The sequence below is a fragment of the Schistocerca americana genome, chromosome 5 (assembly GCF_021461395.2).
Source record: "Schistocerca americana isolate TAMUIC-IGC-003095 chromosome 5, iqSchAmer2.1, whole genome shotgun sequence".
Classification (NCBI taxonomy): Eukaryota; Metazoa; Arthropoda; class Insecta; order Orthoptera; family Acrididae; genus Schistocerca; species Schistocerca americana.
The window spans coordinates 155021813-155048417 of NC_060123.1; the positions used below are offsets into that span (position 1 = coordinate 155021813).

The window sequence follows — 26605 nt, forward strand, 5'->3', positions numbered from 1 at the left end:
GGCGGGCGAAAGAGGGTTCGACACCATGTTAGGAGGTATCCCATAACTTTTCTCACCTCGTTGTAAAAGGATGGCGTTATTTTAGGTTCTTACAGTTGTGTGGTGTGTTGCAGTCCCGAACGGGCAGGTGACGGCTCGGCCGGAGCAGCTGCAGCGGCTGCTGTCGCTGGAGGCGGGGTCCGCGGTGGGGGCGGCGCGGCGGCCCAGCTGCCGGCCGGGGGCGGCGTCGGCGGCGGCGTCGCGGCTCAAGGTGCCGCTGCGCTTGCTGCGGCTGCTCCTGCTCGCCGTCGCACTGCCCGCGGCGCTGGTGGCGGCGCCGCTCTACATGCGCTACCGCATCTACGGCGACCAGCTCTACCCGGCCGCCGCCTCCGACATGCGCGTCATCGACGCCCGCGTCTCCACCACCTGGTGCCAGGTCAGTGCCCTCGTCCCCGCTCGAGCCCTGGTCAAGCAGCCCGCCGTAGTCCCTATGTGTGGCAGAATTCAGAGTGGTTCGACTAGAGTTACCAAACCAGGTTAGCTCGGATTGTGGGGATTTCAAGTCACCTGATGTTAAATTGTTACTAACAAGGGAACCTCCCCATCGCACCCCACTCAGATTTAATTATAAGTTGGCACAGTGGATAAGATTTGAAAAACTGAACACAGATCAATCGAGAAAACAGGAAGAAGTTGTGTGGAACGATGAAAAAATTAAGCAAAATATACAAACTGAGTAGTGCATGCGCAAGATAGGCAACATCGAGGATAGTGTAAGCTCCGGAGCGCCGTGGTCCCGTGGTTAGCGTGAGCAGCTGCGGAGCGAGAGGTCCTTGGTTCAAGTCTTCCCTCGAGTGAAAGTTTCTTTATTTTCGCAAAGTTGTGATCTGTCCGTTCGTTCATTGACGTCTCTGTTCACTGTAATAAGTTTAGTGTCTGTTTTGCGACCGCACCGCAAAACCGTGGGAACCGAAAACATTTGATCGCAAGGTCATAGGTCAACCGATTCCTCCACAGGAAAACACGTCTGATATATTCTATACGACACTGGTGATGGCATGTGCGTCACACGACAGGAATATGTTGTCGACCAACCTAACTTGTACACTTGGCAAATGGGTAAAAAGATTCTTCTACCTTGCCCGATTTAGGTTTTCTTGTGGATGTGATAATCACTTCCAAAAAAGTGATGAAAACGTAAGTTTGTCACATAAACTGCAACAAATGAATGCAACAGTTTCACAGTCTCACATTTTCCCCTGTTCTCTGTCAAAACATATGTTTTCAACGTTTTCAAATTTTTCCGTGTGTAGACCGTCAAATCCTGCTTGTGTCCAAGCAAATCTGAACACGTCCTGGAATTTTGGAGAGCGAAGTTGATTTGTGTGAGTGCCTGAACTTTGATAATTGTCTGAAAATAAAAAATTAAATTTTTCATTCGAGGGAAGACTTGAACCAAGGACCTCTCGTTCCGCAGCTGCTCACGCGACCACGGCGCTCCTGAGCTCACACTATCCCTGATGTTACCTACCTTGCGCATGGACTACTCAGTTTGTATCTTTTGTTAATTTTTTTCATAGCTCTTCACAACTTCTTCCTGTTTTCTCGATTGATCTGTGTTCAGTTTTTCAAGTGTGTGTGTGTGTGTTTGAGGTTTACGGGCGCTAAACAGCGTGGTCATCAGCGCCCACAGTTTTTCAAGCCCTATCCACTGTGCCAACTTATAACTAAATCTGAGGGGGGTGCGATGGGGAGGTTCACTTGTAAGAAGAGTTGTGTTCACGCGTTGCACGGCTGCAGCAGCCATCGATGGTGAATTCGTGCGATGTTGGAGTTTATTGCCGTCGCGCCGACCGAACCCGAGTTCAATCAGGTTGAGTCTTTGCCTACAGAACGGGACGTCACTCACTGTACTCTATAAAAGCGCAGTAGCTTATTACTTACTTTGTTTGATCGAAACTAGTGAAGCGTTTACTAAGTGCATTTTACACGTGGGTCTATATACAAACATTAAGCTACTGCATTTTTAAGGAACACAATGAGTGGCGTTATATATACAGGGTGTTACAAAAAGGTACGGCCAAACTTTCAGGAAACATTCCTCACACACAAAGAAAGAAAATATGTTATGTGGACATGTGTCCGGAAACGCTTACTTTCCATGTTAGAGCTCCTTTTATTACTTCTCTTCAAATCACATTAATCATGGAATGGAAACACTCAGCAACAGAACGTGCCAGCGTTACTTCAAACACTTTGTTACAGGAAATGTTCAAAATGTCCTCCGTTAGCGAGGATACATGCATCCACCCTCCGTCGCATGGAATCCCTGATGCGCTGATGCAGGCCTGGAGAATGGCGTATTGTATCACAGCCGTCCACAATACGAGCACGAAGAGTCTCTACATTTGGTACCGGGGTTGCGTAGACAAGAGCTTTCAAATGCCCCCATAAATTAAAGTCAAGAGGGTTGAGGTCAGGAGAGCGTGGAATTGGTCCGCCTCTACCAATCCATCGGTCACCGAATCTGTTGTTGAGAAGCGTACGAACACTTCGACTGAAATGAGCAAGAGCTCCATCGTGCATGAACCACATGTTGTGACGTACTTGTAAAGGCACATGTTCTAGCAGCACAGGTAGAGTATCCCGTATGAAATCATGATAACGTGCTCCATTGAGCGTAGGTGGAAGAACATACTGACGAAACTAAAATGAGCTCTAACATGGAAATTAAGCGTTTCCGGACACATGTCCACATAACATCTTTTCTTTATTTGTGTGTGAGGAATGTTTCCTGAAAGTTTGGCCGTACCTTTTTGTAACACCATATATACCTCTGTATCTACATTATTCCGTGGTTTATTAAGTTTTCAAATTTATACTGACTTTTTGATCACCCGGTATATATATATATATATATATATATATATATATATATATATATAAATAAATTTGGCCAGCTATGGACCGCATACAACTTAACACTTATGGTGTTTCTTTTTCTTCCATTCTTCCCAGTACTTCTTCATTTTCTCGCCAACTGCTCGTCTCTGCTCATCTGCCCACACTCTCTTGGGTCGAGGTTTTGGCTCATCTTCTTCATAATTTGCGTTTTCTATAAGTAGCCTAAAGTGATTCCTGCCACGTATTATTTCTTCTGTAACACTTATTTTGTTGGCGTCTTTCTTTACGGCTTCCATCCATCCTATAGTTTTTCTCAGCTCACTAACGTAATTAAAAATTTTCTTTGTAATCCTTGTTTCTTCCATTCTTTTTAAATGTCCATAAAATTTTAGCCGTCTCTTCCTCATTGTATCTGTGATCTTTTCTGTATTTTTGTATAGGTCTTCATTTCTCCTTTTAGTCCTCCTATTTTCCTTGTTTTTCTCAGGACCTAGAATTTTTCTTAGTATTTTTCTCTCTCTTTTTTCTAGTTCTCTTAATTCATCTTACTTATTCAATGTTAGGCACTCTGATTCATACATTGCTTGTGTCCTAATAACTGAATTATAATGTTTAATCTCCGCCTGTATGGATATTGATTTCTTATTGTAGTAATTTGGTGTTAATTTATATGAAATTTCTAACTTTTTTTATTCTTTGTTTGTTTGTTGTGTTATCCAGTCCATTGGCTTGGATCCAGTCCCCCAGGTATTTGAATCTATCAACTATTTTAATTTTTCCGTACTTTGTTTTCATAAACTTTCCTGTATTATGTTTGTGTTCTGTATACTCGGTTTTTTATAGGATATTTTTAACCCAGTCTTTTCAGCAATCTCGTGTAACAGATCAAGCATAACTGTTGCGTCTGTTCGGTTTTCAGTTATCAACGCCATATCATCCACAAAGGCTAAACATTTCACTTCAAATTTGTTCTTTCTTTGGCCAATGCTTATTCCCTTTGTGCCTCTGTTTTTTAATGTGCTTTCCCATGTTTTTACTATTTTATCTAAAACCAAGTTAAAGAGAATATATATACAGGGTGATTCACGAAGATATGAAAATATTTTAATATGTTATTCTACAAGTAAAACCAAAGAAAAAATTCTTTTAAACATAGGTTCGCAAATGATTAGTTACGAAGTTATGACTAATAAATGATTTTTCCTGAAATTTAGCAACTGCGCTAATACGAAGCCATCGCAAAACTGTACGAGGATAAAGTAAAGCACGATTTCCATTTATTTTGTTGTTATTGGTCTGGAGAATCTAATAAAACATGTCCCAGACGTGTATCTGCAGTAGTATTCCGGAACATCCACAGAAGCAAACATTATTGTTGATGTGGTCCTCAGTCCAGAGACTGGTTTCATGCAGCTCTCCATGCTACTCTATCCTGTGCAAGCTTCTTCATCTCCCAGTACCTACTGAACCTACATCCTTCTGAATCTGCTTAGTGTATTCATCTCTTGGTCTCCCTCTACGATTTTTACCCTCCACACTGCCCTCCAGTTCTAAATTGGTGATCCCTTGATGCCTCAGAACATGTCCTACCAACCGATCCCTTCTTCTAGTCACGTTGTGCCACAAACTCCTCTTCTCCCCAATTCTATTCAATACCTCCTCATTAGTTATGTCATCTACTCATCTGATCTTCAGCATTCTTCTGTAGCACCTCATTTCGAAAGCTTCTATTCTCTTCTTGTCCAAACTATTTATCGTCCATGTTTCATTCCATAAATGGCTACACTCCATACAAATACTTTCAGAAACGACTTCCTGACACTTAAATCTATACTCGATGTTAACAAATTTCTCTTCTTGAGAAAAGCTTTCCTTGCCATTGCCAGTCTACATTTTATATCTTCTCTACTTCGACCATCATCAGTTATTTTGTTCCCCATATAGCAAACCTCCTTTACTACTTTAAGTGTCTCATTTCCTAATCTAATTACCGCAGCATCACCAGATTTAATTCGACTACATTCCATTACCCTACTTTTGCTTTTGTTGATGTTCATCTTATATCATCCTTTCAAGACACTGTCCATTCCGTTCAACTGCTCTTCCAAGTCCTTTGCTGTCTCTGACAGAATTACAATGTCATCGGCGAACTTCAATTTTTTTTTCTTCTCCATGGATTTTAATACCTACTTCGAATTTTTCTTTTGTTTCCTTTACTGCTTGCTCAATATACAGACTAAATAGCATCGGGGAGAGGCTACAACCCTGTCTCACTCCCTTCCCAACAACTGCTTCCCTTTCATGCCCCTCAACTCTTATAACTGCAATTTGGTTTCTATACAAATTGTAAATAGCCTTTCGCTCCCTGTATTTTACCCCTGCCACCTTCAGAATTTGAAAGAGAGTATTTCAGTCAACATTGTCAAAAAATTTCTCTAAGTCTACAAATGCTGGAAACGTAGGTTTGCCTTTCCTTAATCTTTCTTCTAAGATAAGTCGTAGGGTCAGTATTGCCTCACGTGTTCCAACATTTCTACGGAATCCAAACTGACCTTCCCCGAGGTCGGCTTCTACCAGTTTTTCCATTTGTCTGTATAGAATTCATGTTAGTATTTTGCAGCTGTGACTTATTAAACTGATAGTTCGGTAATTTTCACATCTGTCAACACCTGCTTTCTTTGGGATTGGAATTATTTTATTCTTCTTGAAGTCTGAGGGAATTTCGCCTGTCTCATACATCTTGCTCACCAGATGGTAGAGTTTTGTCAGGATTGACTCTCCCAAGGCTGTCAGTAGTTCTAATGGAATGTTGTCTACTCCCGGGGCCTTGTTTCGATGTAGGTCTGAAACGAGTTAATTTTCTGTATTGTTCAGTGAAAGAACATAATAACAACAGTGTAGTAAAATGAAGGTCAACGGCCTAGCCGCACTGGTAATACCAGTTCCCGTTAGATCACCGAAGTTATGCGCTGTCGGTCTGGGCTACCACTTGGATGGGTGACCATCCGGTCTACCAAGCGCTGTTGGCAAGCGGGCTGCACTCCGCCCTTGTGAGGCAAACTGAGGAGCTACTTGATTGAGAAGTAGCGGCTCCCGTCTCGGAAACTGACTTACGGCCGGGAGAGCGGTGTGCTAACCACATGCCCCTCCATATCCGCATCCAGTGAAGCCTGTGGGCTGAGGATGACACGGCGGCCGGTCAGTTCCGTTGGGCCTTCCAAGGCCTGTTCGGACGGAGTAATTTAAGTGAAGCGACATAGTAACTGTCGTGGTTTGTAGATAGTTTGGCTCTGAGTACTATGCGACTTAACTTCTAAGGTCATCAGTCGCCTAGAACTTAGAACTAATTAAACCTAACTAACCTAAGGACATCACACAAATCCATGCCCGAGGCAGGATTCGAATCTGCGACCGTAGCGGTCGCTCTGCTCCAGACTGTAGCGCCTAGAACCGCACGGCCCTCCGACCGGCGTTTGTAGATAGTTCATGAAATAGGGATGCTTTTCAAAATTTACGACAGAGGAATATACCGATATGGTGTTTATTTATGGCAAATGTGTAGGTAATGCTACGGCTGCAGTTAACGAATATCGCGTACGTTATCCAACTCGGACGATTCCGAATGCACGAACCATTAGCGAAGTATTTCGAAAGTTACGCCAGACAGATTCTCTACCTAGCGTACATAATCAGTACGAGCGCTCGATACGTGAAGACGATGGTGAGGATATTATGGATGCTGTTCAACGTAGCCCGGGTACCAGCACATGTATCTCTCAACGATTAGGCATTTCACAATCCAAGGTATGGCGTACACTGAAGCACAATAATCTGTATCGGTACCATAAACAAAAAGTGCATCATTTACATCCGGGAGACCTTGCCCTTCGCTTGGAGTTGTGCAACTGGTTAAATACTAATCGGCGGTTACACAAATAGATTTTATTTACTGATGAGGCACAGTTTACTCAAGATCGTATAAACAATTTACATAACGAACACGTATAGCTTCAAGCAAAGCCACATGCAACAGGCCGCTCGGGGTGGCCGAATGGTTCTAGGCGCTACAGTCTGGAACCGCGCGACCGCTACGGTGGCAGGTTCTAATCCTGCCTCGGGCATGGGTGTGTGTGATGTCCTTAGGTTAGTTAGGTGTAAGTAGTTCTAAGTTCTAGGGGACTGATGACCTCATAAGTTAAGTCCCATAGTGCTCAGAGCCAGAGCCACATGCAACAGTGCATCGCAATTTCCAGCTGTGATTTGGCATAAATGTGTGGTGTGGTATAATCAACACACACTTTATTTGACCATTCTTTTTCCCAGCACGTCTAACTCGCGAGACGTACTTACAATTCCTTCAAGAAGAAATGTCCCGCTATGTTGAAGATGTTCCATTTGCTACGTGATTGCAAATGTATTTTCAACGTGACGGCGCGCCTCCACATTTTAGCAACGACGTTACTACACATTTAAATGAACATTTTCCTCAGTAATGGGTTGGTCGTGGTGCTTCATAGATGAAAGACATGGTTTATGAGAACAACGTCAATACAATTGAGGCATTACTTGCTCGCATTATGACTGCAATAGACGAATTTAAGAACAATGCTGTGGAACTGAAACGAGCAACAAAATCTGTTCATACACATGCAGCTAAATGCACTGAACTCGGTGGAGACATGTTTGAACATTTATGGTGAACGTATTGTGAAACTGTATGCACATTGTACAACTTCCTTAACACGGAGCTTTGTTACATTAATTCATGTGTTCTATGGTAGTAATAAAAGTGGATTATCTGACACATTCATACAGTTTCAGTTAACGTTATTACCATCATTTTTCCAAAATTAAATTCTCTACAACTTCCGTTGAAAACTTTGTGTAACTGTCTGGAATTTAAAAAACAGTTTGGGCGAAGTAGTTAATAAATTAAAAATTTTACGAAATTACGTCTTTGCTTCTCTGGAGATTCTGGAAAACTACTGCAGATACACGACTGGGACATGTTTCATTAGACTCATCAGATTAATAACAACAAAAATAAATGGATATCTTTCTTTACTTCAACCTCGTACAGTTTTGCGATGGCTTCATATTAGCGAAGTTGCTAAATTTCAGGCAAAATCTTTTATTAGTCGTAACTCCGTAACTAAACATTGGTGGACTTGTGTTTATATGAACTTTTTTTTTAGTTTTGACATGTAGAATAACACATTAAAATATTTGCATATCTTCGTGAATCAATATATATATGCTTACTTTGATATCAGATTATGCTTGTCAGAAAATAAAAAGCATCTTTTCAGTTTGATCGCCGGTTTCAAGCAAACTGCATAGACCCTAATGAAAGAAATAAACGCTGTTAGAATTTTCCTATAAACTCGATTAGGTTACCGTATTTTAAAAGAAGTTACAACCAGAGTAGATGCGAAGGTGGCAAATGACGACGAGCGTTAATTTAGCCTTCCCTACCAGCTTGGTTTGAACAATTTTAGGCTCAGCTCTGTTTATGGAACGCGCTATCTTGGGTTGAGATTGTTACTAACTCGAGTGAATGCGTTGCACGGCGGGCAGTGCTCAGTTACGGTTTGTTTCGCGCTATTGTGGCCGGCAGGAAAATAGGGCTTCAAGGTCATCTCGCCGTCTTACAGCATTGCCAGTTTTTTTTATAGTGATAATTTCAAATGTTCATAAAAATTTAAAAAGATATTGGACAACTCTATTTTTAGTCTAGAATACGATGGAGTACTTTCCAAAAGAAAATTCTCACTAACTGCTTGGGGAAAAAAATGAAAATTAACGTAACAAGAAATTTTGGAGGAAAATAAATTTTTTCTTCAACCTTTGGTAATTGGACTGAAAAAAAATATGAACATCCTCAAAGTTTACAGATGCGTATGCTGCATCTTTTATATCGGAAACATAAAAGTATTCTGAGATAAAAAAATAAAATATTATAAGAGGTGTGAAGCTGAGCCGACTGCGTAGCGAAAAGTGTAATCGCTGATGAATTTTCGTTTTGTAGGACTGCGAAGAAACTTCCCGCGAGGAAGTTGTCAAGAAAATCACAAAATTATTTTTGGTAACATTTCAGACGTCATGTCATGACATCGTGTCACGTTGGATAGGAGGCACTGCTAGAAGTAAGGCTGTGAGGGCGAGTTGTGAGTCGTAAAGGTAGCTCAGTCGGTAGAGCACTTTCCCGGCGGGGGAAAGGATCACAGGATGGATATCGGGTCCGACACACGTTTTGGTCAGCCAGCAGGTTCCAAATCAGAGCACGCTCCGCTGCAGAGTGATAATTCATTCTGGCATCAGCTGCTTGAAAGAGCCAAAAGGCTTTGGTCCGTGGAGGAAATGAATACAAAATGCTAAACACAGCTTCTTTTGAAGAGCAATGTGGCAGAGGGAGGAAAGCAGTTGACCCGACGTCTGTTGAAGATTTCGGTCACAGCATATTTTCGCGATATTGCGTGCGCAGCAGCGCACCAGCCGTTGTAGGCCGTCGCCAAGAGCTTTGTTCGGACGGCTCGCTTTAATTTGACCGAGAATATTTTCTACTTCCGGAAAATATTTTACTGGCAGCTAATGTTAAAAAATAAACATAGTCTTCGTCATTGCATCCATCATTCAAAACGTCAATATACGCTACGCAAAAGTAATTGTAGTTATTTTGAAGCCAATATTTTCACTGAAGTCGAGCAAAATATTTGTTCGAAAAGTTTTGTGAAACCCAAGTTTTATCTAAATTTGCTGTAAGCCTTTTTATTCTCAGCACGCAATACATGCTTGGTACACAAAAACCTCGTTCTTACTACTGCAAAGTCCCTGTCTTGTGTTACTAATTTCGCCCATCATTACAGTTTCTGATTAAAAATCCAAGTGGGAGGAGAAGACATTCCATTGAAGTGACTGGCCAGAATAATCAGATTTATCACGGACATTATTCTGTATTTCTCTAGCCATCTGATACCATCCTCTGTCATACTAAAGTAATACAATTCTACGTTCTAGCTTTTTGTAAAAGTTGTCAAATATCATAGATTTCTATGCTCTTCTCAGAGAATCAGATTAGGTGCTGGGACTGTTCTGATGTTACTGCACTGTTTATTTGTATAGTCCATACAGAAGCACCACAACGTTTTGTCATTTTATGAACTGCATTACCCTTACTACGAAACAGCCAATAAATCCTTCTATGGAAAAAGGAGTTAAATTTCGAATGTACAAGTAAAGCAAATGCAGTAAGATCATATCCGAATGTAAAGGCATTTGATACAGGTTTTTAGGAAAAACTGTTGTTAATTAATGCAGAATTGACAGTCTTATTTTAACTGACAGTTACTGTCGAGTAAACTAATCGCCACCACTTGTGACAAATTTATCAGACAGAATGAGATTTTCACTTTGCAGCGGAGTGTGCGCTGATATGAAACTTCCTGGCAGATTAAAACTGTGTGCCCGACCGAGACTCGAACTCGGGACCTTTGCCTTTCGCGGGCAAGTGCTCTGCCAACTGAGCTACCGAAGCACGACTCACGCCCGGTACTCACAGCTTTACTTCTGCCAGTGCCTCGTCTCCTACCTTCCAAACTTAACAGAAGCTCTCCTGCGAACTTGCAGAACTAGCACTCCTGAAAGAAAGGATATTGCGGAGACATGGCTTAGCCACAGCCTGGGGGATGTTTCCAGAATGAGATTTTCACTCTGCAGCGGAGTGTGCGCTGATATGAAACTTCCTGGCAGATTAAAACTGTGTGCCCGACCGAGACTCGAACTCGGGACCTTTGCCTTTCGCGGGCAAGTGCTCTTTCAGGAGTGCTAGTTCTGCAAGCTTCGCAGGAGAGCTTCTGTTAAGTTTGGAAGGTAGGAGACGAGGTACTGGCAGAAGTAAAGCTGTGAGTACCGGGCGTGAGTCGTGCTTCGGTAGCTCAGTTGGTAGAGCACTTGCCCGCGAAAGGCAAAGGTCCCGAGTTCGAGTCTCGGTCGGGCACACAGTTTTAATCTGCCAGGAAGTTTCAATTTATCAGATGTCTAATGTAAGGGAAAAACATTCGCAGTATGTCCTCTATAACTGAAATGAATAGACCAACATTTAAATCAAGTTAGCTTCTTTCATAGACGGCACTTACCCAAACTGAAGGATCTTCTGGCTCCGTGCCTTCAGATTCACTGTCGCTTGTTTCAGCCACTTGTGTCATCACAGATTCCACCATGGCGTCTCTTAAACCCTCGTTCAAGAAATCAGTTTCTTGCAATGCTTCTGAATGTTTTACACACCTCTACCAGTCCTGCTGAGTAACATTGTCATGAGTTTCGTGTGTTAGCTTTTGGACATCAGCAAGTCTGAAAGTAGTGTTTCTTTTTGCTACTTCTCGCTTTACTTTTGCCCATGTCAATTCAATGGGATTATACTGGCAGTGATATGGTGGTAGACATACCACTTGGTGTGCCATTTCGTTTGCCAGTTGATCTAATTCGTAAGTCTTTTTCGCACCTACGATTTCTTCCTTACATTCTTTCTCTTAACCACCCCATAATATGTGCCTTGCGCCAATTTGAACGTGGCAGCTTTTCTATCTGAATAGAGTGATAGTTGGCGTTATCCATCACGATAATTGACCCTTCTTCCAGCGCAGACAATAGTCGAATAAACCAATTCTTAAAAACTTTCCAGATTCCATCTTTGTCTAATTATTAGTTACAGAGAAATTTACAGTTCAGCTAATACAAAAAACTGTGCAGTGCGGGTGTTTGACCCACTTAGATAACTGCACAATAACAATACTTGAAATAACCCTTTGTAACATTCTTGCATTGTAGCTAAGTTACCCACACAATATTGAACTGAAATGTTCTGTAAATTTGAACATAATGCTTCAAATACTTGTACAAAAATAATACTTCCTTCTCCATGAAAAGAGAATTAGTAGGGTAACCTGAAAGAGTTTAATTATTAAGGCTAGTCTATCTAGATACCTAGTAAATAGTGTACTTTGTTAGGTCCTCTCATTCTTTCTTGAAGTCCCAGGCTCCTGTTCTTCTTCTTCGGGTACATCTTCACCAAATAATAAGTCCATATCTATATCTGAGCTATGGTCATCATATAAGGAGTCTGAATCTGAGTTGAGAATAGTCAACTGGCTGTTGGATCTGTTTTCTTTCTTTTTTTGGGGTTGATGTAACAAAATACAATATTGCAGTGCCTACAGAAGCACGATTCATTGTTTCTTCCGACAAGCATGCATGTCCGAAGAAACAGACACAGCGGTGACAACAGCTGCTATGAAATACATGACATGTATTCGTATTTGTGAATATGGACAGCTTTCAGCTGTATAATGGAAAGATTACAATGGGAATTTGTACCGGACCGGGACTCAAATCTGGGTCCTGCTTATTGTGAGTAGTCACCTTACCATATTTTTTTGATAATCTCATTTTGTTCAGGGGCGACTAACCCTCTGACCGAACATCCTGAGCTACCGTGCTGGCATGCCATTAGGCTATCTGAGTATGACTCACTGTCAGACCCATTGTACAGATGATGATTGTCCATATTTGCAACTGTATGTATGCTTGTCCAAAGGAACATTGCTCTGTGCTTCTGAACAACAAAGGCACTGCAATATCATATTTATCTGCTGACACCAGGCAAGCGACTTTCAATTAAAGATGTCTCTCTGTATGGCAATATGAATGCGCTAATGTAGGCTGTAGATACATGGTTGACAACATGTTCTGCTATCTGCCTCCTTAAATTCGTTTTGTTACTTTTAACTAATTAACATATGTGAATATAATCTGTATTTTCATGTAAGAGAAAGGTTGGCCCTCAGTTTTAAAGTAAATAACACCAGATCTAATTTTGTGCTTAGTTTTATTTATGTAATTGATTTTCTAATTTATGTTGATTATTCCTAGTTAGTATCGTTTGTTATAGGGTGAAATCCGTGATTGTTTTGTAACTTTGATTCTATTGTTAACATACAAACAAGTATAAATTCTGTAATAATTGTAAACATTTGTAAGACTAAGTAATAATCTTAAAGTATCTATTCAGCTCTATTCAAAAACATGTTAGTAAAACCAGCCCTTCATTAATTCCAAAGTAATTAACAGTTTTGTCAAAAGGATTGTTTGGGTAACTATATTTGTTAATTTCATGATTTAAACAAATAATTCGGCCTAACTTTTGTAGTAGAAGTAACTGTTAAAGAGTCTCAATTTTTCGATGTACTCAGTTAATTGAGTGAGTTAAGTTTTAATTGTAATTTCTGTAATTTTAACTTTAAACAATGTGTAGTTTCTGCACCTATTATTGTTATGATGTATAAAGGCCCGAATTTTGGTCACGAGACAGTCAGTCCACGGCCGAGTTTCAAACGAGTAACCTGTGCTGGTTAGAACAACAACAATGCTTCAATTTAACTGTGGAATAGTGTGTTAATCAATTAGGTCATCTGTAAAAGCAGTGTCAGTGTCTGCTCCACACATACCTGATTATTCTTCAAGAACTGTGGACTTTGTGGTTAGGTTTTACTGCTCGTAGATGTTCAAAGAAGAAACTATTACCGTATGCCAGTATGTGGAGTTTCGCCGGCTAACTATTAATGAGACTTATCGAAGGTTACATAATAGTGCACTGGCAATATAACTGTGTATTATTAGCGAGTTGTGAAAGTGAAATTAAAGTACTGTAAAACGTAACTGTGCATATGTCGGCTACATCATTTAAAGTAGTCAGTGTCGGAATCCACACACCCCATCTTTCAGCCAGTACGTCGACACCAAGGACAACAAACGAAGAAATAAAACCAGGAGGAACTGCCACAAATGTATGGAAGTTTGGGTCTGGCCATGAGGCGTGTTCGGACAGCCAATGGCAAAGCGACCATTTGCGATAAGCGGGAAATCTGGGTTCGAGCCTCGGTGTGGCACAAATTTTCATTGTTGCCATTCCATTATAGAGCTAGCTGATGGTTGTCCATATTTGCAACTATGAATACATTTCACGTAAATCTTGCTTACCACATCATTTTGTTTCTATAGCACGTTCTTTTCTTTCTTTGGCACGTCTTTCCTTCTCAGTAGCAAAATTTTCTTTTCCCAGGCATTCTTCCTCCATTTTTTATTGGGTGTCGACGTTAGAAGCACAGATTTCAATTCCTTGCCAAAATGTTTTTCCAGTGTGTGTTGAATGTCATCATGTGGGGTTACCTTTGAAGAGCTATCGTCACATTGTTGGAGCTGCAGGGATTTTACCAGCGAGATTTGTCTCATTTCGCCATTTTCTGGCAAATGTGCCGTTGTTGCTTTTGAGGACCAACTGGAACAATTATTTCCACGCGTAAGTGAAGCTTAAATTTAATAACGTCAACGAGTAATTCATTGATTCTTCTTTTCAAAACTTAGGCTATACAATATTCGAGTAAAACATCAGAAAAGTTATATGTAAGCAGTAAAAAACAGACTCACATCATTTTCTCACCTCTGAAGCGGCCCACTGGGACGAACTTTCAAAGAACAGAAAGTTACAAAAAAGACAAACCTGCCACCTGGTAGTCAAGCCCTGAATCGAAGGCAGTCAATTCAAAACCTACGTGTGTGTTTTTTACCCCATCGAAGTTTTACCCACAGCTACCATAATGCTAAATCTGATGACACAAGTTTATTCCTTACACTTTTGTCTTCAATAAATCATTTTCGTGTCCACTTCGGACGCTCCCTGTAACCGCTGCATCAGGTGGAAGGACCTCTTCTAGCTGAAACACTGGTCATGGGGGGAATTCCTGAAGTACTCCTGTTGGACCTGTAAGAAAATAATTATGTATAAGTCATTTTCAGTATAATTTCTGTCGTCATACATAGGATAATTGAAAAATATTACGTTCTAACAAACTATGACGTGTTGAAACAAATGTCGTTTTCTTCGCCCACAAAATCGAGACAAAAGTGTGCAATGCAAATAGACTTTTGAAGATATCGCAAAACGGCCTGTACACTGTTAGAGGATTCAATTTAGAATGCCAGCATCAATTTCCGATCGAAATCGTTTGTACCGTTCTCAAGTTATCTTTCCCGGCATTTTGAAAAATACAGTTTCGAGAAAAACGCGTTTAAGGTTTTGGGTAACATTCTTTGTAGTTATGTTAGCCGGCCAGTGTGGCCGAGCGGTTCCAGGCGCTTCAGTCTGGAACCGCGCGACCGCTACGGTCGCAGGTTCGAATCCTGCCTCGGGCATGGATGTGTGTGATGTCCTTAGGTTAGTTAGGTTCAAGTAGTTCTAAGTTCTAGGGGACTGATGACCTCAGATGTTAAGTCCCATAGTGCTCAGAGCCATTTGAACCATTTGAATAGTTATGTTAAACATACCTCTACTCAGCGATCACTGAACTATACAGCAATCCTCCCAGATCCAAAAGTAGGCCCTCCTACATGTTCTTCGTGGACATGATGGTCCTGCAAGGCTCTTTGTCAGCTTCTGTCATCTGCTACTCTGCCTGCTCGATACACTTTTGTCCACTTCAGTGCTGAACCTGGAACAGACTGGTCCCATTTCAAGTTTGAGCACTATCATAATTTTCATGATGCCTGTTTGGGCGTCGTTGACATTACATGTCGACTACTTTTTTCCTGCTATGAATGGTTTTAGGTGCCACTTTTTCTCAAATCGCCTTGTGACTCGATAATGGAGTTTTGGGTGAACTTGAGACGGAATACTACACTCATGCTCATAAATTATGGATAATTGCAAAATGTGGTGCCACACAACGTGGCACTACACAAAACTGGCGCTAATAGCATAGGCACTTAGGGAACACACATGACACAGATCTGTAAGTCCACGGTATTGGTGATAAGTTAAGAAAACCGTCCCAAAACACATGTGCTACAAAACGTCACTGTTTCCTGAGCATGTACCCCGACATCAGTATGGGATATGATCACCATGCACATGTACACAGGCCACACAACGGTTTGGCATACTGTGGATCAGGTGGTCGAGCAGCTGCTGGGGTATAGCCTCCCATTCTTGCACCAGTGCCACTCGGAACTCCTGAAGTGTCCTAGGGGTTTGAAGACATGCAGCGATACGTCGACCGAGAGCATCCCAGACGTGCTCGATGGGGTTTAGGGCTGGAGAACAGGCAGGCCACTCCATTCACCTGATATCTTCTGTTTCAAGGTACTCCTCCACAATGGCAGCTCGGTGGGGCCGTGCATTATCATCCATCAGGAGGAAGGTGGGACCCACTGCACCTCTGAAAAGGTAGACATACTGGTGCAAAATTATGTCCCGATACAACTGACCTGTTACAGTTCCTCTGTCAAAGACAAGCAGGGGTGTACGTGCACCAATCATAATCCTGTCCCACACCATCAAACCACGACCTCCATACAGGTCCCTTTCAAGGACATTAAGGGGTTGGTATGTTCCTGGTTCATGCCAGATGAATATCCGGCGAGAATCACTGTTCAGACTGTACCAGGACTCGTCCGTGAACATAACCTGGGACCACTGTTCCAATGACCATGTACTGTGTTCTTGTCACCAGGCTTTACAGGCTCTCCTGTGACCAGGGGTCAGTGGAATGCATCATGTCTGTTCAGTCGTCTTTAGACTGTGTGTCTGGAGATAACTGTTCCAATGGCTGCAATAAGGTCCCAAGGAAGGCTACCTGCAGTACTCCATGGCCGTCTGCGGGCACTGATGGTGAGATATTGGTCGTCTTGTGGTGTTGTACACTGTGGACGCCCCATACTGTAGCGCCTGGACACGTTACCTGTCTGCTGGAAACGTTGCCATAACCTTGAGATCACACTTTGTGGCACACGGAGGGCCCGTGCTATGACCTGCTGTGTTTGACCAGCCTCCAGTCGCCGTAGTATTCTACCCCTCATAACCTCATCAATATGTGTTCTTTGAGCCACACAGTCACCATTAGCACGTCTGGAAACGTCTGCACACTTACTCACTGCACTGTACTCTGACATGTACCAACACACCTCTGCGTATGTGGACTGCTGCCAGCGCCACTGTGAGACCACTACAGGTCAAATGCACCGCACGGTCATATCCCAAGGTGATTTAAACCCGCAAACCCCCCAACAGAGCGTTGTTTCACCTTGTATCGGCATTATCCCTAATTTATGAGCTTGAGTGTACAATAGAGTATATGTCCCAGAGAACATATTAAGCCGAAAAAATCGATGTTTTGAAATTTTCAAGGTGGACTACCCCTTAAAGTGGCTAATAGAGCGCACGCTAAAGAGAATGAAAAAAAAAAGTCTCGTATGGTTAGATGAACCACAAAGCGCTCATCAGTACTGCAAAGACAGAGTGCAGAATATCATGGCGTTGAATTCTAAAAGGAAATCAGCAGTTCTTGCTTTTTCTGTAGCAGTGAACAAGACAAAATAAGAAAACGGTCATTATGGGTGAAATAATGGATGAGCAGGAGAGAGAAGAGGGGAAGTCTGACATTTCTTCGAAAACAACTTCTTTTAGAACACAAATACTCATTTCGAAATTAACTGAGAACTGGTGAGGATAACTAGAGGTTTCTACTGGACCATGTACAACAAAAATTAACGAAGCAGGACACTGTGATGAGAAAAACCAATTACTTCTTTTGAAGAAGGGAAGAAGGAAGATTAGGTTTAAATGTATTGTCGACATCAAGGTCATTAGTAATGGAGCACATACTCGGATTCTTCCAGCGATGGGGAAGGAAATCGGCTGTGCCCTTTCAAAGGAACCACCCTGTCATTTGCCTTTTGTGATTTAGTAAAATTAAGGAAAACCTAAATCTGGATGTTGGATACAGACTCTCGGATATGCGTGCAGTGCTAACCACTGTGCCACCTCGCTCGGTACACTTTTTCCGAGATGGTATCTGCTGCTCTAAGCCACTGGTGAATCAAAGTCTATCAAAAAACTATCCTTTTGGTGCTTAAATATGCTCACTGCCAGCACAGCTTCCCCTTGAGGTCTCAATGACGTGTCTTTCCCAGTGGTACAGTACTGTGAATGCAGAGTTTTTATTTTTAATTTCCTTTACTGTTGTCTGCTGAGTACCCTCTTTTTAACAGCTTTTATCATACAGCATATTTCATTTAATGTTGTGTCACATTGATTCCTGTTATGATAGTCTTTACTCATGTTGTCAAAAAGACATGGCTTCAACTCATATTGTTAAATTGCAACACTCAAGTGTTCTTTGCACCAAGTTGTCTTATTATACCTTCTTTATTTTCAAAATTGATTAGTCAGCATTGCATTGAAGTGCACAGCTGCAGACATCTTCACTGCTTGAAGGCACACACGTGAGTGAACACTTTGGCTTCTATCACCAGCATTCACGTAACATCATATGCACTTTCCTGCACAGGTATAGATTTGCCCTCAGTTCCATGCAACATGCACCAGCAAGGTGTGGGTAGTCTGCCCAACTCTGCAGACTGTTGCACTAAAAGGCATGCCTAAATACACACTTACAAGTACATCCTGGTCAAACAGGAAGCGGGCACCTGCACTAAATGACTGTGAATCAAACAACTATTAATTTATTCCATATATTTATAAATAAATGCATACTTCTCTAATACAGACCACCACATGAATATTACTGAGTAAAGTACAGCTCAACTGACACAGTAATATATCTAGAAATTAGGCCTGTACACTAGGGTTGCCAAAAATCTGACATGTTCAGTTTTTTAGCGATGAAATACAGAATGCACAACTAAAGCCTTTTCCAAGCAAATTATGTACATGCAAGGGATAAGCGTAAGGAGGAATAAGGAGATACATACACCATAAGGGCATGTTAACCAGTGCTGGTCTTAGGTCTGTGTCCTACAATTTTCTTCAGCAGCTGAAAGAACCTAGCACACAATGTGGATACCAGCACACTGTTCATCTAGTGGGATTTGGGAACGTGCCTAAAAACCCCATCCAGACTGGCCGGCACACCAATCCTCCTCGTTAATCCTCCAGGTAAATTTGATAAGGAGCCAGTCACATTCCCACAGCGGCTGTCTGTGAAGGTTGGGAAGTATAAACAAAATGACCAAAGTTTTTCATCCCAGAAGAATAGGTAATTATTTATTTTGTTTAATATACTTTTGTTTATTTTGTTAAATGACTCTATTAGGAAGAAGAAAGATTTCTTTTCTTCTTAAAAGCAGCTTTTGCCTGGTGGGTTCGGTTTGCAGTATCCTTCCTTGACCTTCTGTCTGATGTAATTTTACATCCTAGGTTTTGACATTCTCTAGTTCCTCATTGTTAAATGAGCATTGGGCAACAGTGTTTCTGCTCACCACTAAGCTTTTTGTTTTACCTTCATTAATTTTCATATTCACTTCTAAATGTTCAGCATATTCAGTTAACCGTGTAATATCATCAGAAACTCTCAGCAGTCTATTTTCTTACCATTAATTTTAATTCCTCCTATTGCTGTTTCGGCTACTCAGGACGTCAGCACCAACACAAACATAGGAGGAGGGAAGTTATGATGACCAGTAGCAGGAATCCAAAATCATATGTACAAAACACTTACTAATTAGAAGGACACTTTACTTCTAGAAAGTAGTGAAGTGGCTACCTGTGCCTTCTACTTGCAAGTACTTTAGTCTCTATTACTAATCACAGAATACAGGCTAAGTAAAGTCTTTCTAATACTCTGTATTGATGCTCTCAAAGTCTGTGACCAAACTGGGTTGACCACTGGTGGTTGGCTTCTTAAATTAGTGTTGACAGCGGGCACTGAGCTCTGTCTTCCTGGAGGTGTGGTGTTGCCCACTCTTTCTATTGGCATGTGGGTCATTACCTTCTTGATGCCGTTTCATGGCACTGTACTGCTTGGTAAGCAGTCTATGCTTTAGGACTGCACACCTAGAGCTCCTAATTTCTCTCTAGCATCAACTATTTCCCTCTGAATGTATCCATTGAACAAGACAGGCGACAGTGAACAGTGCTGTCATACATCCCACTTAATAGTGGCTTCTTCTTGATGTTCTCCACAGCTTACACAGCCAGTTTTTCTCTATACAGTCTCTGCATTACTTTTCTGTCCTCATACTTTATACCAGTCTCTCACAGCATCTTACAAAGTTCTCACCTCTCAACCTTGTTAAACACTTTTTCTAAGTCAATGAAGGCTATATACACTCCTGGAAATTGAAATAAGAACACCGTGAATTCATTGTCCCAGGAAGGGGAAACTTTATTGACACATTCCTGGGGTCAGATACATCACATGATCACACTGACAGAACCACAGGCACATAGACACAGGCAACAGAGCATGCACAATGTCGGCACTAGTACAGTGTATATCCACCTTTCGCAGCAATGCAGGCTGCTATTCTCCCATGGAGACGATCGTAGAGATGCTGGATGTAGTCCTGTGGAACGGCTTGCCATGCCATTTCCACCTGGCGCCTCAGTTGGACCAGCGTTCGTGCTGGACGTGCAGACCGCATGAGACGACGCTTCATCCAGTCCCAAACATGCTCAATGGGGGACAGATCCGGAGATCTTGCTGGCCAGGGTAGTTGACTTACACCTTCTAGAGCACGTTGGGTGGCACGGGATACATGCGGACGTGCATTGTCCTGTTGGAACAGCAAGTTCCCTTGCCGGTCTAGGAATGGTAGAACGATGGGTTCGATGACGGTTTGGATGTACCGTGCACTATTCAGTGTCCCCTCGACGATCACCAGTGGTGTACGGCCGGTGTAGGAGATCGCTCCCCACACCATGATGCTGGGTGTTGGCCCTGTGTGCCTCGGTCGTATGCAGTCCTGATTGTGGCGCTCACCTGCACGGCGCCAAACATGCATACGACCATCATTGGCACCAACGCAGAAGCGACTCTCATCGCTGAAGACGACACATCTCCATTCGTCCCTCCATTCACGCCTGTCGCGACACCACTGGAGGCGGGCTGCACGATGTTGGGGCGTGAGTGGAAGACGGCCTAACGGTGTGCGGGACCGTAGCCCATCTTCATGGAGACGGTTGCGAATGGTCCTCGCTGATACCCCAGGAGCAACAGTGTCCCTAATTTGCTGGGAAGTGGCGGTGCGGTCCCCTAAGGCACTGCGTAGGATCCTACGGTCTTGGCGTGCATCCGTGCGTCGCTGCGGTCCGGTCCCAGGTCGACGGGCACGTGCACCTTCCGCCGACCACTGGCGACAACATCGATGTACTGTGGAGACCTCACGCCCCACGTGTTGAGCAATTCGGCGGTACGTCCACCCGGCCTCCCGCATGCCCACTATACGCCCTCGCTCAAAGTCCGTCAACTACACATACGGTTCACGTCCACGCTGTCGCGGCATGCTACCAGTGTTAAAGACTGCGATGGAGCTCCGTATGCCACGGCAAACTGGCTGACACTGACGGCGGCGGTGCACAAATGCTGCGCAGCTAGCGCCATTCGACGGCCAACACCGCGGTTCCTGGTGTGTCCGCTGTGCCGTGCGTGTGATCATTGCTTGTACAGCCCTCTCGCAGTGTCCGGAACAAGTATGGTGTGTCTGACACACCGGTGTCAATGTGTTCTTTTTTCCATTTCCAGGAGTGTAGTTTACATGTGTTGTATGTTCTGTACAGTAATATATCCTTTTCATAATTACATCTAGCACTCAAGTATGTCTAATGATCCACACATTTGTTTTTTGTCCTTCAAATAGTTTCCAGCATTATGTGTCAGTAAGCAGAATGATATTATGATACCTTTCCACTGAGCGTCCTGTTCACAGATCTCTTTCGATATGTCGTATATTATTTCCGTCTTCTTTTTCTGCCTTCCTTATGAAAAGTTCCAGCTTTCCAGTGGTCTTCCCAGTGGATGTCATTCAGCATGTTGCTACTCATATGCCAACTTCAGGATTGTGGGATCAAAAAAGAAAAGAAAAGAAACCCTTACTCAAGTTGAGCATGCGCCTTCTGTTCATTCTTATACACGTGTGCTGTCCTCAATAGATCCAATTTATGAAGGATGTGTCCTGCTGGGAGGTAACTGATCTGACTAATTTTCTCGGCCCACAGAGGCAGTTGGTGCGCGTCAACAGGACTTTCAACGCTTTCCTGATGCCAGAGCTGCCCCAGATCCGAGCGCAACCAGTGCGCCTGTCCATGGTGCGGCATCTGGAACTTGACGACGACTTCAAGGAGTACTGGGCCTACTACCTGCTCAAGGGATCCTCCATCACCGTTTCCACCTGTGCCAGGTGGGCCCCTCAATCTACAACTTTCACCCAGTCCTCCAGCTAGATATGTGATTGGTGGTCATCAAGTTTTAATTATCACCTTGGAAGAATAATGTTGCATAGTTGATTTTTTGTTTGTTTACAGGTTTATATTTGCAGTCCTGGTACCCCTCAGAATTCTCATGTCGCAGTATTGTGGCACGCCACTAGAGGCGCAAGAACAAAATGCCACATACTATTGATAGAATCGAGTTTTTTATGATAATTCGTTATTGGCAGTGGTGAAAACATTGCAGCTGTGTCAGGCATGTCTGGGCAGCTAAAGAAGTCATCCAAATTGGTCTCACACAGCTGCAACATTTCCCCCACTGCCAATAACAAAAAACCATACAATACTTGACTTTATTAATAGTCTGTGCCATTCTGTTTTGGCTCCTCTAGAGGCATGCCATGATATTGTGATGTGAGGATTTCAAGGTTATCAGGACTGGAAATACATACCTGTAAACAAGCATAAAATTAAGCATATAACTTCAATTTTTGGGGCGATACTTAAAACTTTATGACCACGCCGTGTGTACTCCACAAGCCACGTGTGTGTTGGAGGGAATGCTGGTACCACTAGGTATCTTTCAGACTTTCCCTGTTCCATTTGGAAGTAGCATGTGGGATGAAGGACTATCAGTAATGCTTCATCTGAACTCTTATTACTCAAATTTTCCTGAAGTTGTCATTTAAAGACCTAAGTTGGAGGAAGTGATACATTGCCTGACTCTTCCTGGACTGTAAGCTCTTGCAGTTTCAACAGTAAATCTCATTGTGATGCCCAGTGCCTCTCTTGTGTGTGCCACTGGAATTTATTGAGGATCTCTGTAATGCTCATGTGTTAACTAAATGATCCAGTGATGAGACTTGCTTCTCTCTATCTGATATTCTGTCTTCTCTATTAATCCAACGTGCTAAGGCTTTCAAACTGACAAGCAGTAGTCAAGAACCAGTAAAACATTTTTTGCTAGCCACTTGTTTCTTAGATGGATTACATTTCTTAAGATTTCTATGACTCTCAGCCTGACCCTATTTTTCCTGTAATTTGCTTCCGTTGGTGGAGGAGTGGAGCTTCTCAGCTTAAGCCCAGTCCCCCACCAGTCCCTCTCCACTCCTGCCCTCTTCCCTGAAATGTGAAATTATAAACATGTATTTCTTACTTATCTGCACACAATATTGTAATACTATGGGTAGAAAACAAGGATTAAAAATATGTCTCTTCAATGTATGAAGAAGCGGGTTGTATGCTGCTAGAGTATGTCAATAACAGACTGTTTCTGAATGAATCACTACACAAAAGAGGATCACCGATAGCTGATGTGGTTGTACGTTGTGATTGGTTAATAATAAATAGTGTTTTTTCAACTATTAAAGGTTATTTATTTAAACAACATGCTCCATTATATAGTAACATTACATATTTTCAGTTTTCTTTTAGTTACAAATATCAATTTAACATAAGTGGTGAATTAAATACAAAGTTTATGAGCCCACTCTCATCATATTACAGTACTCATATACGAACATTAATGAATACTGAAACAATGCACTTTATAGAGAAGGTGGACACTTTCTCAGACCATGCATTGGCCAGGATATATTCTAGTTTGTTTTGTACATGATTCTCTGCATTACAAGCAAACAAACACAGACTAACATACTGCTAAGGGAGGGGAATATGGTAATAAACGATCAACAACACTTAGCAAACTATGTAAACGAGCATTTTTCAAGTATTGCAAAGAAGTTATAGCAAAAATTTCCCAAAACAAATATAACACCTGTAAATAATGTTGCACTAAATACAGTGATGTTACTTCCAACCACAGAGAATGAAGTCAATAAAACTGTTCGAAAACTAAAAAATAAAAAGTCAGTAGGCTTAGATGAAGTACCGATGTGTGTACTGAAACAATGCATAGGGATTACACAAGGCCCCTTAACAAATATAATAAATGAATCCCTCACATCAGGGACATTTCCAGAGCAGTTAAAAAAGGCAAGAGTTGTACCTTTACTTAAGAAAGGTAATGCAGAAGGCATAGAAAATTACTGGCCCATTTCCCTGCTGTCAGCATTCTCAAAAAAAAATAGAATAAATTATGAAAGACAGACTAATGAATTACCTGAATAAAAACAATCTTTTAAGCACGTCAAAGTTTGGTTTCCGAAGTGGCAAAAATACAGTCAGCCATTGCTGTACTTGATGCTCTTGATAAAGATGAGTGTGTCACAAGCATATTTTTGGATCTTTCTAAGGCGTTTGATACAGTCAACCACAAGATTCTATTAAATAAATTAGAAGCATTAGGAATAAGAGGGGTAACTAATGACTTGTTTTGATCATACCTAACAAGGCCCCCGGAGTAGACAACATTCCATTGGAACTACTGACGGCCTTGGGAGAGCCAGTCCTGACAAAACTCTACCATCTGGTGAGCAAGATGTATGAAACAGGTGAAATACCCTCAGACCTCAAGAAGAGTATAATAATTCCAATCCCAAAGAAAGCAGGTGTGACAGATGTGAAAATTACCGAACAATCAGTTTAATAAGCCACAGCTGCAAAATACTAACATGAATTCTTTACGGACGAATGGAAAAACTAGTAGAATCTGACCTCGGGGAAGATCAGTTTGGGTTCCGTAGAAATACTGGAACATGTGAGGCAATACTGACCTTACGTCTTATCTTAGAAGAAAGATTAAGGAAAGGCAAACCTACGTTTCTAGCATTTGCAGACTTAGAGAAAGCTTTTGACAATGTTGACTGGAATACTCTCTTTCAAATTCTAAAGGTGCCAGGGGTAAAATACAGGGAGCGAAAGGCTATTTACAATTTGTACAGAAACCAGATGGCAGTTATAAGAGTCGAGGGGCGTGAAAGGGAAGCAATGGTTGGGAAGGGAGTGAGAGAGAGTTGTAGCCTCTCCCCAATGTTATTCAATCTGTATATTGAGCAAGCAGTAAAGGAAACAAAATAAAAATTCGGAGTAGGTATTAAAATCCATGGAGAAGAAATAAAAACTTTGAGTTTTGCCGATGACATTGTAATTCTGTCAGGGACAGTAAAGGACTTGGAAGAGCTGTTGAATGGAATGGACAGTGTCTTGAAAGGAGGATATAAGATGAGCATAAACAAAAGCAAAAGTAGGATAATGGAATGTAGTCGAATTAAGTCGGGTGATGCTGAGGGAATTAGATTAGGAAATGAGACACTTAAAGTAGTAAAGGGGTTTTGCTATTTGGGGAGCAAAATAACTGATGATGGTCGAAGTAGAGAGGATAGAAAATGTAGACTGGCAATGGCAAGGAAAGCGTTTCTGAAGAAGAGAAATTTGTTAACATCGAGTATAGATTTAAGTGTCAGGAAGTCATTTCTGAAAGTATTTGTATGGAGTGTAGCCATTTATGGAAGTGAAACATGGACGATAAATAGTTTGGACAAGAAGAGAATAGAAGCTTTTGAAATGTGGTGCTACAGAAGAATGCTGAAGATTAGATGGATAGATCACATTACTAATGAGGAAATATTGAATAGGATTGGGGAGAAGAGAAGTTTGTGGCACAACTTGACTAGAAGAAGGGATCGGTTGGTAGGAAATGTTCTGAGACATCAAGGGATCACCAATTTAGTATTGGAGGGCAGCGTGGAGGGTAAGAATCGTAGAGGGAGACCAAGAGATGACTACACTAAGCAGATTCAGAAGGATGTAGATTGCAGTAGGTACTGGGAGATGAAGAAGCTTGCACAGGATAGAGTAGCATGGAGAGCTGCATCAAACCATTTAGTAAAACACTTACTAGAATCAAAATACATTAATATAGGGATTCGGCAAGGTAGCATATTAGGACCAGTACTGTTCCTGATATACATCAATGACTTTCCCAGCAGTGTTACTGATGGTGAAAAAATTCTCTTCGCTGATGACAGCAATATTATTGTCACCGAGAAAACACAAGAACTCCTTGCCGAGAAAGCAAATGTAACTCTCAAGGAAGTTTATCCTTGGTCAATAAGCAATAAAATGTCATTGAACATAAAGAAAACTAATGCCATGAATTTCGGTTTCAAGAGGAAAAATGACAACGTTAAATTAAATGTAGGCCTAGATGGCACCTGTACAGACTGTGTAACAAATGTAAAATTTCTAGGGATGAATATTGATTCTCAGTTGAAGTGGTATGAACACACAAAGGTAGTTGCAAACAGAATGTCATCAGCATGTTATGCCCTTAGAATCCTATCATCAGTGTGTAACATGCAGTGTCTTTTAGTTTCATATTATTCATATGTACACTCAATTCTTAGCAATTGCATTCTTTTTTGGGGAACAAATGCACAAAATATGAACACAATTTTCAATCTCCAGAAAAGAGCCATAAGAATAATAACCAAAAATTCTAGTCGAGCACATTGTAAAGATCTGTTCTAAACGCTAGGGATC

The 26605-nt window shown here is 41.8% G+C and overlaps 1 protein-coding gene across 1 annotated transcript in view; it reads left to right on the forward strand.

Annotated features, from left to right (window-relative positions):
* Nucleotides 1–223: 223 nt before the first annotated feature.
* Nucleotides 224–26605, forward strand: part of LOC124616248 — a gene marked incomplete at its 5' end in the record, with an annotated part of 100416 nt that continues 74034 nt past the window's right edge. The window contains 2 exons of the mRNA XM_047144551.1: nt 224–418; nt 21953–22134. Coding sequence (XP_047000507.1) covers nt 224–418; nt 21953–22134 — 377 coding nt within the window. The remainder of the gene's footprint in view (nt 419–21952; nt 22135–26605) is intronic.